This window comes from Vipera ursinii (assembly GCF_947247035.1).
Source record: "Vipera ursinii genome assembly, chromosome: 2".
Taxonomy (NCBI): Eukaryota; Metazoa; Chordata; class Lepidosauria; order Squamata; family Viperidae; genus Vipera; species Vipera ursinii.
The window spans coordinates 271,126,976-271,143,427 of record NC_139513.1 but is presented as its reverse complement, the minus strand read 5'-3'; the positions used below and the strand labels follow the sequence as shown (position 1 = coordinate 271,143,427).

Here is a 16,452-nt window from a genome sequence, read left to right as displayed (position 1 = left end):
AATCCAGAAAAGATCAATCAGTGCCTTCATACATGCTCATACATCTTTGAGTCATTCTGTCAGGATGAATGGTTACTCCTACGAATTAAAACACTAAAATATTGTACACAACATATAGCTTGCTTTAGGTGCCAGTGCCTAAGACCACAAAAAAAGAGCACATACTGTAGTGCACCCACACCAACAAAAATCACCAAAGCTTTCTCTCCCCCTTCGCAGTGGGTTTTTCCGCACAATCTATACATCACATCCCTCCCCTCCTAAACGAGCCCTGATGGAGCCACGAAGGATGAGAAGAGACCAGTGCTTTTTTTGTAAAAGAAAAAGGTGCCGGAACTCACACGTCATACAACCCGCCTTGCCTACCCTACAAGGTTCCATCCCAAAAAAGGTGCCGGAACTCCGTTCTGAGCGTTTTATGAGGAAAAAAAAAAGCCCTGGAAGAGACTGAACATCTCTCTGAACTCCTTTCACACAATTCTGTCGAGGTTATGCTCGTTCCCGCATCTTCTTTACTTCTCTCGTCTTAACTTTGGCCCTCCCCGACTAGCAGGAAGCGGGCACGAGGCCAGAAAGCTCGTTTTGCTGCGCGTACGGCTTCAAACACCGGGGCGGAAGAGTTTGTATTTGTGGTGGGCGAGGGAGTAAGAGGAGGGGCTTAAAAACGTGGTGAGCGGGGAGGGCCGGAGCAGCTCGCCGGTTCAGAAGGGACCCTCGGGGCGCTGCAGAGCGCGCCAGGTGGGCGGGGCTGCTCCGGTACTTAGCGCTGTTACTCTGTGCCCGCCGGCGCTGCTGCAGTCTCCGCTCCTTCTGGAAACAATGGGTGATCCAAGGCGAGTTCTGGGCTGCCTGGCTCTCCTCAGCCTCCTCGGCTTAAGTAAGTTGTGGCGTTCTTTCATTCGGGCGACGGTGTGTAGTGTGTGTGTGTGTGTATGTGTTGTTTCAGCTCTGAGCGACTCCAGAATTGGAGTCTTCTCCATCCAGTAGCACGCATACTCGAGGGACGCCCTTCTTCGGAAAAGTTCCCCCAACCCGGAGAAGAGGCCTTTCCGAATACGCTTTTAATTGTAATACGTTCCCCTCTCGCCTTCGAGCAGGGTGGAACAGGTGCCGTCTAGCCCGATGGAAGCTTGGCGATCCTGCGTGGCTTCCCGGGAGCTATGAGCGTGGTTGAACACCAGTGTACCTGTACTGTACTTTCTGAAGGCAGTGTGTAGGTCCCGCGTTGAGGTCAATGGAAGGGAGGTTTTGATGAACCTCCAGGCTGGGTGACTCTCTTTATTTTTGCTTGTTATTGGCCGCATTTCCAAAAACTGCTGTTGGGAGAAACGTTCTCTGTACTGTTTGTCCCATAAAAGCAACGGGATGAGCAGTCACACAGAAAGGGAACCTCTCGATTACCTGGTCCTGTATTGGATTACAGTAAGGCACTCAAGCTGCGGAAAACGAGTGAAACTTAGTGGCTGAGCGCAGGTTGATCACAGAGATCTTAAGTTTACTCCACAGGGTTGTTGTGAAGATAACTTGTACAATTTATATGCTGTTTTTATGCTTTTTATGCCACTTGTCTGTAATGGTATAGGGTTTCCTGCCTGAGCAGGGGGTTGGACTAGATGACCTCTAAGGTCCCTTCCAACTTCTTCTTCTTCTTCTTCTTCTTCTCCTTCTCCTTCTTCTTCTCCTTCTCCTCCTCCTCCTCCTCCTCCTCCTCCTCATTCTTCTTCTTATTATTCTTATTCTTATTCTTATTCTTATTCTTATTCTTCTTCTTCTTCTTCTTCTTATTATTATTATTATTATTATTATTATTGTCCCTGGGGTGGGCAGTCTTAAATATGATAAAATAAATAAATAAACTTGAAGCCCTGCAGGTCTCCTTAAGCATTTAGGAAGCTATATATGTGAATAAATATAACTTTAAGACTGATATTTCTCTTTTCAGATCACTTTAGCTATAAACCTTTTTGATATGTGGTTTCAAGTCAGTGTTCATTTCTGGACACTGGCTGTACTAGTCCTTGCAGTTTTCTTGTCAAGAATTCAGAAGGGATTTGCCATTGCCATTTTTCTGGGACTGAAACAGAGTGATTGGCTTGAGGTCATTCCACTGACTCTGTGCCTATGGCAGGACTAGAACTCATTGCCTCCCAGTTTCTCGCTTGGTGCCATTACTCCAAATTGTGCCTGTATAAACCAGACTTAGGATACTTTATTTCAGTAATTCTTATACCCCTGGTATCCTCCTGATATCACCGATTTATATGAGTTATTTCACATATCATGGTTGATTTTAGCCATTTTTTTTACCAATGCAATGCCGAGTTCATGTAACATAATAAACCACATTATGGCTTATTGTGTTGGATGAACTCAGACACAGTGTGATTTTGAGAAGTAAGATTGTTTGAATTCAGTGGCACTAAATGTCTATGGAGATTCTCGGTCATCCAGGTCATGGTTGTCCCAAAGGTGCTTTTTCAAGAGGCAACTGGACTTTCTTGTTTTTCTTTGAAGACGTTTTGCTTCTCATCCAAGAAGCTTCTTCAGTGCCATTAGCTTCCAAATAAATAGATAAAGGATTGTAACTCTGCTGAATTTAGTCAGAGTCATACCTAAATAGAGGACTGCAGTTCAGAACTTAGATGAGATGTTATCTGAAGACTTCAGGGTGTGGTTGACTCATTTCCAGATTGCAGGCATCATTCTGTTTAGTCTAATTTATATTTACAGTTTATTCATTAAATTCATGCCAAAATCTATGGACTAGACTCATTAGAGTAGGGGTCAGCAACCTGAAACAGTGAAAGAGCCACTCGGAACCGGTTCCCTCACAAAAGGAAAAACTGGGAGCCGCAAAAAAATGTGTGCGCATGTGCGTACATGTGCGCATGTGCAGAACAGGGTTTGACTGAAGAGTGGAGCCAAGGCGAGATATGCACTTACCCTGCATATTTGAATTGATTGGTTGAACTTTTTTAGTCCCACTTTATTTTTATTTTTTTTGGACTGCACATGGCAGAGGACTGGGAGCCGCAGGAGACGGCTGAAAGAGCCGCATGTGGCTCCGCAGCCGCGGGTTGCAGACCTGTGCACTAGAGCATCTTTTCTTCACCAGAGCTGGTTACATGATTTTGGAGACATTGATGGTGCCCTTTTATTAACAGGAGCCAGAAGAGATAAAGTACACTTTCTTGTTTAGATTAAGTGAATGTGAACTGTGGATATATGAACTCGGTTGAATACTTGGATGAGTTAAGACTCCTTAGAGCTATTTTTTTGTCATAATATTTTCACCTTAACATTCCAGAGTGTAAAAAAATCAGACTGCTACTTCATCCGAGCTTGTTATTAAGCTGGATGGCATACAAAAACATTTACCTGTGAGAAGTTCCAACTTGTTCCTAACTAAGGGAGACATTTAAGAATGTAACAGCGCTTGAGGGACCAAACCAGATACAGAGACATTAACTTTTTGCAAGAATGGTGCATGCAGAATGGCCTGTATTTTGTGCTCTTTTCTGAAAGAACGAATTTTCAGAGCATGGAACATTCTCTCTGCATTTTTATTTAATCTGTCCTTTATTCTGCTGGTGAAAGTGACTGGGGCTTAAACAAAGGCACTGGGTTCTATTGGAACGTGAAACTGAGTGCCTCATTGGTGAGAGCTACAGCAAAAGAAAAGCTTGTACTCATGATTTAATGACTTAAATTACTGATTATGCTGAGTTTAAACTTTCCAAAAGTTGAATAGGGAGAAATGCTTAAAGAATGGCTTAGCCTTAATGTTAAGCTATATTTGCTTATACCACGGTTTGTGGGATATCTATAAGTGGATCATTCACACAATATTCAGTTTAATCATGTTATGGTTTGCTACACTTACTATAGTTTGGGGGATAGGGAGGTGCCACTATTTTGGTCCATAGGACCAGTAGTACATTGTCAGTCTATTGCTGAAATTTAGAGGTGGGGGTGGGGATCTTGCAAAGTGTTAAAGGCATCCATTTTTGTCTCTTAAACACCAAACAGGAAAAAAATGCCTAGTATTGAAATGGTTGGATTTCTTAAAGGATGAAAATCCTACTTTAGCTCTTTGCAAGATTTAAGAAACGAATTTTGCTACTTAGACTCTCCTTCAAAAGCTAAGCACAGTGGACTAAAGATTTATTTGCAATTATTCTGAATGGTCTCAGGGCTGCAAAAGAGATGCTGCTGTAATTTACCTTGAGGGATGTAGTTTAAAGTTTTATCCATTAGTTGCAGGCCCTGCTAGGAGTTTTCTCCTGTTCCAATAGCAAAAAAAGGAGTACACAATTTATTTTCCTCCATTTGCCCCACCTGCACCTGGTGTGAGTCAGCAATTATATCAAAGCATGTGTAGGCTAACCCAGAAGAATGGGTGGGACTGCATAAATTCTCTTCTCTCTGAAATAATGCCAACGTATTAAACATATAAAAATGATGCGGGGAAAAACAAGACTATTAAATCATTTTAAGAGCAAATCTGTCTATTGAATTTTCAGTGGCGTCAAAAAAGATGCACTAGTTTCTGGGGAGGAGAATGCCAGAACAGAACAGGACAGAACAGAACAGAACAGAAGAGTTACTTTAAATGTTCACTAATCAGCATATATCAAAATGAGATTTCGCTGCATTCAGCTCTCAAAAAAATACCATTATGCATATTCTCACATATACACACATATATGACACAGAAACATCACAGTCTGGTTCAAATGTAGACATATACATGGCAAAAAAAGAAGAAGAATCCTGTGAATTTACAAAACAGATGGCATAAGGAACAAAGCTGTTACAGATTCTAGTAGTTCTGCTATAAATACTTTGAAACCCACTCCCAGAGGGCAGCAACAGAAACAGACTGTGAAGTGGGTGTGTGGGGTTTCTAACAATAGTTCAAGCTTTAAGCACATCGTGCTTATAATCAGTATTCTGAATAACAGGAAGTGAGTTTGTTAAAATGCTTCAATCGTGCCTCTATAAAAAGTGGCCAGGACTGAAGGAGAAAGATGTGCTCTCCTCATTTGATGCAACAAATGTGTGCAAATGCTGGTTTGCACACTACGCTAAAGGTAACATACAAAGAGACCAAGTCAGATTGTCAGTTATCTGCATCGCCAGGTACTTAATGCTATTGACCTCCACAGCTGCAGCCTTGATACAAGGTAGAGTATGATTATGCTGCCTCTTTCTAAAATCCACAATGATTCCCCCTTGTTTCATTATCATTCAAAACAAACTTACTTTTACTGCACCAGTCCACCAAAACCTTCACCTCCTCTCTATAAGAATCTTCATTATCATCCTGGATAAGACCCACCACAGCCTTGTCATCTGCATACTTCACAATATGATTCGTAGCAGATTCAGCACAAAAGTCATGGGTCATCAAGGTGAACAGTAACAGACTCAAAACACAGCCCTATGGGGAACCCGTACTCAAAAAGGTGAACCGGAAAGTTTTCTTCCAAGTCGCACAAACTGGGACCTATCAATAAGGAAATCAAGTATCCAGTTATGTTAGGAAGTATTAAAACTTAATAGGCCCAGTTTGTTCACCAATTGCTGAGGAATGATTACATTGAACACTGAACTAAAATCAACAAACAGCATTTGCACTTGAGTATTTTTCTCGTCCAGGTGCGCCAAACAAATTAAGCACACAAGTGCATCATCTATAGAGCGGGTCTTCTGATAAATTGTAAATGACTATTAATGACTTAAATTACTGATTATGTTAAATTTCAACTTTCTAAAAGTTGAATAGGAAAAGTTAGTCAAATTAATGGCCCTAATAGCTAAATGCAGAGGCATTAACTACTTTTAAATGCATGTTATTTCAAGGGGTCTCCCACTTCCTAATTCCTACTTCTTGAAATTTAAAAGCATCAGACATTAGAAACATTTGCATGACATGTAAAACCTGCTAAAGTTTTCATGACTCAGTTTAGTTCTTTATGCCAGGGGTCCCCAAGCCCTGGTCCGTGAACCAGTACCAGTCCACGGCATTCCAGCAACCGGTACACACAAACAAGCAAACTCCATCTGCAGGATACAGGGAGCCACAAAACCATGCACTTTCTGGTCCATGGAAGAACCTCTGTCTACGAAACCAGTCCCTGGTGTCCAAAAGGTTGGGGACCTCTGCTTTATGTCGTCATAGTTAAGAATGAGTTAGGGAACCATTTTTTGTATCTTCTCGGTGGCTCAGTGGGTTAGGACGCTGAGCTTGTTGATCAGAAGATTGGCAGTTTGGCGGGTTGAATCCCGAGTGCCACGTAACAGAGTGAGCGCCTGTTACTCGTCCCAGCTTCTGCCAACCTAGCAGTTCGAAAGCACGTAAAAATGCAAGTAGAAAAATAGGGACCACTACGGTGGGAAGGTAACAGCGTTCCGTGCGCCTTTGGTGTCTAGTCATGCTGGCCACATGACCACGGAGACGTCCTCGGAGAAGCGCTGGCTCTTCAGCTTTGAAACGGAGAGGAGCACCGGCCCCTAGAGTTGGAAACGACTAGCACACATGTGCGGGGGAACCTTTACCTTTACCTTATAGTATAATACTATGGAAATGAGGAAAAAGGAAAACAAATCCCAAAATTAGGCCAGTTGCAATGAACTCTGCAGTTTAAAATCAGTTTGAAGATGATAGATTGAAGGCAGACCTTGTATTAATTGTTGTTGATGTTAGATATACACTGTCTTCAAGGATAAAAGAAATGGTTGCTTCTATCAGCTTTGAAAATACTAAGACTGTTTGTCTCTTAACTGACTCCTGCCATCCATAACATACTCGCAGAGACCTTGCATTGACTAAGAGTAGATAAAAAGGAACATTTAAATCTGTTCATGAGAAACAAATAGTGTATAAAGACTGTACCAACAGTATTTTTAGCTCTCAGAGTCCGAAGATATCCAACATGCAACTAGCAAATAACCCAACCAGCCACTGTAGAAAGATTTGAAGACCAATAGAACTTCTCATTCAAGAAACTTTCTTGTCTTGTTCTTCCCTTTTGTTTGGAAGCTTTCCCTCACCTATTAATTGGGAGGAAAATAAATGTGTTATCACCTAGAGAGCTCGTATTTCTCATAAATTTGACATCAGGGCTCAAAACAATACTCAATGTCAGAGTATTTTACCTCCCAAGAAATTCAATTGTAGAAGTTGTTAATGAACTGTATTAGAATAACAAACCTTTGCCAGCATTATCCAAAAAAAGTCAGCTAAAGTCACATACATCAAGTTTTGGGCTATTTCAAAAACCATTAACAAATGTAACAGGTTTTTAGGACATAATTGCTGATTAATGAAATACTTGTCATCTGTTTCATATTTAAGTTGCATCTGCATAAGGACCCTTTCTCTCCCCACTTTCTATTTGTCTTCCAATCCACTAGTTTAATTACTCCAAGTATTTGAAGAAGTGAGCTCACTCATGCTTTTTAATAAAACATGTTAAAAAAGATGCTACTAAACTCTTCCTGATTTTCTCTTGCCACCCTCTGGGTTAGGGTACTGCAAGGATCACAAGCTGGGTGGGGTTTTTTGCTTTGTTTTTGTCTTCCCATGAAGGCCCATCTTTATGCTTGATAGGTTCTCTGGTGATTGGGCAAGGGGATCTGAAGTTGAATTACTTCCTTTGAGATCCCAATGTGTATTGGATTATGATGAAAATGGTACAATTATTATTAGAAGTTGTATTTATAAAGGAGACTTATTTTACAGAGGTAATGAAATAGTGTAGAAAGGAAAAGAAGAACAGCTATTATTATAATGTATATTTACCACACAGCCCTAAAATAATTCAAACAGAACTCCAGCTTCTGCTAGATTAACAAAATGTTTAGGAACACTGTGAATATAATTCAGATTAAAGACAGTGAAGTCAATGGATATGTTTGTGAGTCTACATCCTTTTTCAGAAAGACTTGGCTAAGCCATGAAGTATGCTAAAAGACTGGGGCATTCCTCATAAAGGGCAGTTATTTTCATTTACTCATTCCAGGTGTTTTTTGGGCAGCATTGTGCAGACTTGCCACTATTTCCATGGTTACAATATTGAAAGGCATATGAGACACAAACTGCATGCCAATCAGAATAGTCTGGGATTTTTTATAACCAAAGCAGAAGTCTGAAAGTTCCAGTAATTCTTAAACAATGCTATTAGTGGATCTTTTAATAAGCTTATTTTATTCTTTATATCCATACCAATTAAGTTTTAGTAATATGTTTAAATTGGACATGGTGGCTCAGTGGGTTAGGATGCTGAGCTTGTCGATCAGAAGGTCGGCAGTTTGGCGGGTTGAATCCCGAGTGCCGCGTAACAGAGTGAGTGCCTGTTACTCATCCCAGCTTCTGCCAACCTAGCAGTTCAAAAGCACATAAAAAATGCAAGTAGATAAATAGGGACCACTACAGTGGGAAGGTAACAGTGTTCTGTGCGCCTTTGGTGTCTAGTCATGCCGGCCACATGACCACGGAGATGTCCTCGGATAAGCGCTGGCTCTTAGACTTTGAAACGGAGATGAGCACCGGCTCCTAGAGTTGGAAATGACTAGCACGCATGTGCGGGGGAACCTTTAACTTTACTTTTTAATATGTTTAAATTGGGTCTTTTCCTTGTGGGGAAATATTAATCATAATAATACTATTGAAGAAATCATGGTTTCTGCATCAGAGTTGATCAAAGCAACATCCACTGTTGGAAAAAATGAATGCAAAGGCAGATAATGACCTTCTTTAGTGTTTTGCAGTCTTTCATAGGCAATCTGAAGAGATACCTGTGATTCTGCTCAGAGGGGGAGGGAGGGAGGGAGGGAGGGAGGGAGAGAGAGAGAGAGAGAGAGAGAGAGAGAGAGAGAGAGAGAGAGAGAGAGAGAGAGAGATGAGATCCAGTGTGGTATAGCAGCTAAGTTGTTGAATTGGGAGTAGGGAGACCAGCAAACCAGTTGACTTTGAGTAAATCACTCTTGTTTGGCCTATTCATTTGTTTCCTTATTTATACCCCACATTTAAGATAGCAAACATATCCAACACACTTTTATCCTACTTTCCCCACAAGAACAAGCCTGTGAGGTGAGTTGGGCTGAGAGAGAATGACTGGCCCAAAGTCACCCAGCAGGTTTTCATGGGACTTGAACTCATGGTCTCCGGCTTTCTAGCCTGATTCCTATGTGGGGAAATTGAAAAACATCTGTCTACTACCTACTTTGGGTTTGGTAGATTACAGTGAATAGGTCTTCATCCTGCAGTAGATGGATTCAGACTGATAATATGAATAAATAATGCATGTTATACTCATTGGTCCAGGGTAAAAGGAGGTTGCAAGTAGTTTTAGGTTTAATTTAAATCAACCCCGAGTCTAATTGTTCTGTAGAAGGGGCACAGAGAGGCAGGCATAGAATGGAAAATAGAGAGGAAATAGTAGGACCAACACAGAGAGGAAATTGTACAGTTCTGCATACTACCATTTTGGCTACGATCCCATCCTCTGCCATTATGCAGTCCCAACAGCCTGTACCCTGAGGAAATGTGACCTAAGGGTCACACTTCCTAGAAATCATAATTAGGATTGAAGCTTTGGCTTAATTTTTGCTTACTTTAGGACAGTGTTCTGCACCATTCACAAAGTTTTCTTTCTAAAAATGCAGCAAGAACCCTTGTTTCAGCTCTCTTCCTGAATTACCAGTGTAGTAGCCTTCTTTGTGAACTGAATAAATACAGATAAAGTTCAAAATACTCTTGGGTTTGGCAAGCACTATCAGAAAGTGCACATTTAAAAAAACATTCATTTTTAGTACCCAATTTTAGTACCCACTGATTCCCATGGTAGTATTTAGTGGAATTTTAATTTCATGGCCCCAGAATGTTGTCTGATCACCTGTGACATTTTGGGAAATAAACTTCTTAATTATTATAGCAATCAGGTCAAATTAGGAAGAAGAAATCCAATTTGAAAGAAAAATAATATATTTGTGGAAAGAATGGAATAAGGATTATTCTTCGTTGATCAATTCGCTTGATTCTTTTTACTGTTGCAGATACAAATAGGGATGTGGAGAGCAATAGAAGCAGACTTATAAATAGATGCTTCCTGTATTGGGTGACACCAGCAAATGTTAAAAAAAAACTCTTCCCTTCCCCATCATTGCAAATTAATAATAAAGGAATCTTTAGCAAAATAGGGAACGGTTGCTGGAATTGGGTATGTGTAGTTTAATGAAGAGAAGGGTGAGGGGTGACATGATAGCAGTGTTCCAATATCTCAGGGGCTGCCACAAAGAAGAGGGAGCCAAGCTATTCTCCAAAGCACCTGAAAGCAGGACAAGAAGCAATGGATGGAAACTAGTCAAGGAGAGAAGCAACCTAGAACTAAGGAGAAACTTCCTGACAGTTAGAACAATTAACCAGTGGAACAACCTGCCTCCAGAGGTGGTGAATGCTCCAACACTGGAGGTTTTTAAGAAGAGACTGGACAGCCATTTGCCTGAAATGGTATAGGGTTTCCTGCCTGAGCAGGGGGTTGGACTAGATGACCTCCAAGGTCCCTTCCAACTTTATATTATTATTAGTATATTATTATTATTATTAGTCCATTAAAGATTTCTATGTCCTTTGGCTCTTTTATTCATTAGATTTCTATCCTGCTTTCCTTCAGGAGCTCAGGGTTGCACGCACAGTACTTTTGCCCTCCACAACAACATCCCTGTGGTTGTTCAGCTGAGAAAAAGTAGCTGACCCAAAGTGAGCTTCCATGGCTGAGGGTGGACTAGAACCTTGACAATAATAATAATAATAATAATAATAATAATAATAATAATAAGAAGAAGAAGAAGAAGAAGAAGAAGAAGAAGAAGAAGAAGAAGAAGAAGAAGAAGAAGAAGAAGAAGAAGTTGTTGGAAGGGACCTTGGAGGTCATCTAGTCCAACCCCCCTGCTCAGGCAGGAAACCTTATACCATTTCAGACAAGTGGCTGGCCAGTCTCTTCTTAAAAACCTCCAGTGTTGGAGCATTCACCACCTCTGGAGGCAGGTTGTTCCACTGGTTAATTGTTCTAACTGTCAGGAAGTTTCTCCTTAGTTCTAGGTTGCTTCTCTCCTTGACTAGTTTCCATCCATTGCTTCTTGTCCTGCTTTCAGGTGCTTTGGAGAATAGCTTGACTCCCTCTTCTTTGTGGCAGAAAAACATGAAAAGCTCCTATTTCCCCCCAGTTCTCAATCTCTTTTATCCTTTGTTCTGTGCATAGTTATTGTTGAATAGAGTTTACTTCTGGGGTAAACATATATGGGATGTTGTTGTTAATAATCCCTGTCTCCTGAAATACAAATGCAAAAAACCCCACCCCATGTTATATCAACCCTGTGCAGAGATGAAGCAGGTTTACTTACATTTCCTATGTCAAAAACAAAGGGAAGAGATTATACCAAAGAACAAGCCCCGGAGGAACTTTTGTTTTCCTTTTATCTATAAAAAACACTTGGGGAGAAAGCTTGTTTTTATTTATGTATTTATGTATGTATGTATGAATGCATGCATATATGTATGTATGTATGTATTTATCTATTTAGCAATAAATACAACTTTCCCAGAATATTCATTTCTGTTTTATTAAGATTTATTTCTGTGTTAGAGATGGAAACTTGTGGCCTTTGAAGCATGATTGAATTGCAGTTCTCAATCATCATGACCAGTGGTGCAGAATGTGGAGGACTGGTGGTTCAACATCTACAGGGCTACAGGCTTCCTAGCCCTGCTCTGTATTTCTATAAAGGACTTGATATTGATCATTGGATTAAAAGCAGAAAATACAGAAAGACTTTTCAAAAATCACCATTAAGTGTCAGCTATTCGAGGTAATCCAGACCAGGAAATCAAAATTATGAATGCTAACACTACTTTTATTATAAGGTTACAGTAACAGAATCTTGCAAGTCCTATTGAATGTCTCCCCTCACTGACTATGTTCAAGAGACGTGTCCGAAGTTGATTATAAGAGGGATGGCTATGTAAATGTTTTAAATAAATTGATAAAAGCATGATTGCTTAGGTACTTGCTGGTTTGTAATAAGCTGATTTTAGAGCCGATCAAAAGTAATAGGTAATCTTGTTTGATGGTAAAAATGTTTACAGTTTTGATTGAATTATGTTTCATCAAGCTGATGATGGCTCCTAGTGACAAGATAGACAGACTTCATTTAACATCGCTGTCCTGAATTTTCTGGTCTTCCAGTGATGCATCCAACACTAATGTAATTGAATGCATCAACTTTGCTATTGTTCATCTTTTTCTCTTTCTTTCCACCTTTCCTGGCATTATAGATTTCTCAAGAGAGGTAGGTATTCATCTTGGTCATATGGAAGATGGAAAATGAAGTCTTTCCTATCTTGTCTTACTAAGTATTTCTATAGATCAAGGTGTCATCTGGAAGCTGTGCCCACCCCATTGCTGGCAATGGCAAAACCGTCCCGATACGTTGCATGATGTCACGTGATGTCGAGAGTTTGACATGTCTGCTATAGATGCTTTTTCTCTTCAGCCTGCTCCCAAATAGTTAGAAGAAAGAAGTCCACCTTCTACTTCTACAACTCTTCTATATGTGATATTCTGCTAGTATTTTCCTGAGACATTCACAGAATTGGAGACATTTTGTCAAAATGATAAAAACAACATTGTGGCATCATAATACAGGCTCTGCCATTTTTGAACATTGCCTCCTTTGTGCATATTTTTATTTTATTTATTTATTTTATTAGATTTATATACCGCCCCTCTCCAAGGACTCAGGGCGGTGTACAGGGCAATTAAAACGCTAACAACACACAAGGTATAAAAATTAAAATAAGATTAAATCAATGGCCCTAAGTAATAAATACATTCTAAAATTTATTTTTTTTTAAAATTTAAACTCTAAAATCCAATCCCTCAGTCCAGGCCAGCCTGTTCAAACAACTAAGTCTTCAGGTTGCGGCAAAATGAGCGAAGGTCGGGAGCCATCCGGAGCTCAACTGGAAGCTGATTCCAGAGGGCAGGCGCGCCCACAGAGAATGCTGTCCCCCTGGGAGCCACCAGTCAACATTCCCTGACCGATGGCACCCTGAGGAGGCCCTCTCTGTGGGAGCGCACAGGGCGATGGGAGGTTAACGCCGGCAAGAGGTGCTCCCGTAAATAACCCGGACCCATGCCATTTAGGGCTTTATAGGTCATCACCAGCACCTTGAATCTCACTCGGAAGACAACTGGAAGACAATGCAGCTTGCGGAGCAGAAGTGTTACATGGGAGTATCGGGAGACCCCCATCACAACTCGCGCGGCTGCATTCTGCACCAGCTGGAGCCTCCGAGTGGTATTCAAGGGCAGCCCCATGTAGAGAGCGTTGCAGTAGTCTATCCGAGAGGTCACGAGCGCATGAGTGACTGTGCGTAGGGCGTCCCGGTCCAAATAGGGCCGCAACTGGCGTACCAGGCGAACCTGGGCAAAAGCCCCCCTAGTCACAGCTCCTATATGATCTTCAAAATTGAGCTGTGAATCAAGGAGGACAGCCAAGTTGCGAGCCCTATCTACAGGGGGTAACACCTCACCCCCTATAGATAAAGATGGAATAAAATGGACAACCCGAGATGCCGATACGCACAGCCACTCGGTCTTGTCGGGATTTAGACGAAGCCTGTTCCTCCCCATCTAGACCCTCACCGCCTCCAGGCAACGGGACATCACGGAGAGGGCATCACTGAGTTGATTTGGGGTGGGAATAAAAAGCTGGGTATCATTAGCGTACTGATGATATTCCACCCCAAAACCACGAATGATCTCGCCCAGCGGCTTCATATAGATGTTGAACAGGAGAGGCGAGAGGACCTACCCCTGAGGGACTCCACAAATGAGAGGCTTCAAGGCCGACCTCTGTCCCCCTGTCAACACCGACTGCGAACGACCCAGAAGGTAGGAGGAGAACCACTGTAAGACAGTGCCACCCACTCCCAACCCCCTGAGGCGCCACAGTAAGATACCATGGTCGATGGTATCAAAAGCCGCTGAGAGGTCTAATAGGACTAGGACAGAGGAGCAACCCCTGTCCCGAGCCCGCCAGAGATCGTTCACCAGTGCGACCAATGCCGTGTCCGTGCTGTACCCAGGCCTAAAGCCCAATTGGTAGGGGTCCAGATAATCCACTTCCTCCAGGAACAGAGGAAGCTGATGAGCCACCACACTCTCAACAACCTTCGCTAAAAAGCCAAGGTTGGAGACCGGACGATAGTTATTCAAAATAGCTGGGTCCAGGGCAGGCTTCTTGAGGAGGGGCCTCACCACCGCCTCCTTCAAAGCAGAGGGGAAGCTACCCTCTCTCAAAGAAGCAGTTATTACTGCCTGGAGCCAGCCTCGTGTCCCCTCCCGCGCTGCATAAACCAGCCAGGAGGGGCACGGGTCCAGCCTCCCCATGATCCCCATATGATGGATGCATCTGAATACGATTTGTTCTTATTTGTCCGTTTCCTTCATAAAAAATAGAGATTCTATATTTCATGGATGGTACATGTTTAAAATATAGTACGTGCACTCTCAACTCAAAATATGGACATATCTTTGAGTATTTAGGCCTAATGCATTGTCTGAGTGAAATTTTAATTCCTGTCCAATCACCAGCATTTGTTTGGTCTTCAAAGGGACCTTAATCACAGATCAAAAATATAACCTTCAATTTAGAAGACACGAATTGAAGACTCTGTGACTTCCACCTGAATAAAGAGTTGTTTGTGTGAGATTTCAGTGTTGTATTCATGTAGTAGCTATGGAAACAATATAAATCGCATGAGGGACTTCCGGTGGCTGCGCGGCGCCGGAGACAGCCTTCCCGGGCTGCCCGCGGCTCAGCTGAGTGATTTTCGCCCGAAACAGCGCCGATCAGCTGTTCGGGTGAATTTGAAGCCCCCTCCTCGGGAGAAGAGGAGGGGGTGAGGCCCCAGGTAGGGGTCGAGTTCTCCGGGGCCGCCTGAGCTTGGTGCTTGGGCGGCTGAAGGATTGAACTCCCCCGAAGCCTGGGTCGCTCCCAGCTGGCCAGCATCTCTGCTCCGGATTTCTTGGAGCAGAGCCAGGCGTCTGCAACCACCCCTGCCTGAAGGAAGGACTATGGAGTAATAAGAGCAGGCAGAGCGGTACAAGAGGAAAAGGTGAAGAGGATTATTTTATTTTACTCTCGAGCTTGATGGACTTTTTAAACTTAAAGTGAAAGTGCGTCACAATTGAAAGTAAAAGATGGCGGCTAAACCTCCCCCTAAAACTCTTCGGAGTGGTGGAACTTCTCCGGTGCAACAATCATCTTTGCAGGCGTTGCATCCTCCTGATGTATTGACACCGAAGGACTTACGAGATGCTCTTGAAAAACATGCCCAGGTAATTTTGGAATCAATGGGTGATAAATTTGCACAGATGGAGGAGAAATTGGAGAAATTGGAGGAGAGAATGGAAGAGAGGATGGAACAGAAGTTCAGCGTGATGAAGGTAGACATTTTGTCTTCAGTGCATAAAGTGGCGGAATGTGTGGAAGATCTGGATGAAAAAGTGGATGATTTGACTCAAAAGAATGCCATATTAGAAGCAAAAGTACTGGAGAATGAAGATTTAAGAGACAAAATGGAAAGAGAATTAAGCCTTGCTCAATATTACCAGATGCAGTTTGCTGTTAGAATCAGAGGCTTAAAAGAGAATATTAAGGAAGATTTAAAGCAGCTGGTCTCTGAGGCTCTCGAAGTGGTATTGAATCAGCCAGCATCTGAAATAAGAGCAGGTATGGATAAAGTGTTCCGTGTGAATTCATGGATTGCTAGACAGAGAAAGTTGCCTAGAGATGTGGTGGTTTACTTTGCAAAAAGGGAAATTAGAGATGAAGTTATACAAGCTGCCTATGATGCTAAAGTTGTGATTGCTGATCAAGAAGTCTTGGTTCTAAAAGAAATTCCTCCAAAGATTTTAAGGAGAAGGAAGGATTTTACATTTCTTGTGCAAGAGCTCAAGCAACGGGATATAAGGTTCAGATGGGAGATTCCAGATGGGCTGATGGTGATGCATGAAGGTAAAAGGTACCGGCTGATTACTGTGAAGCAAGCGCGTGATTTCTACAATAATGTTTTAAAAGCAACCCCATTAACACTTCTGGAAGCTGCAAAGGGATCTGGAGAAGGAGAACATCAAGAGGTTGAAGTAGAGGAAAATGGTGCTGGAGGAGATCAAGCTATAACTTCTTTGGATGATCCTAGAGAGCAAAGGGTAACACGTGCTGCTTTAAAACGATCAAAAAAAAATAAAAGAACAAGACCAGCAAAAGTCTTCGGAACTTCCACAACGTACTTACAGCCAAGCAGTGGGAGGAGCACGGCCTAAAGAAGATAGCCCTATCAAAGCAGTGCTCCAAGAGCTTTGGGAGGATATGCATGGC

At 42.1% G+C, this 16,452-nt stretch overlaps 1 protein-coding gene across 1 annotated transcript in view; it reads left to right on the top strand.

Moving 5' to 3' along the window:
* Positions 1–750: 750 nt before the first annotated feature.
* ITGA2 (integrin subunit alpha 2) overlaps positions 751–16,452 on the top strand; it is a 73,531-nt gene continuing 57,829 nt past the window's right edge. Inside the window, exon 1 of the mRNA XM_083356548.1 lies at positions 751–877. Within this exon, the coding sequence (XP_083212674.1) occupies positions 820–877 (58 nt within the window). The 5' untranslated portion in view covers positions 751–819. The remainder of the gene's footprint in view (positions 878–16,452) is intronic.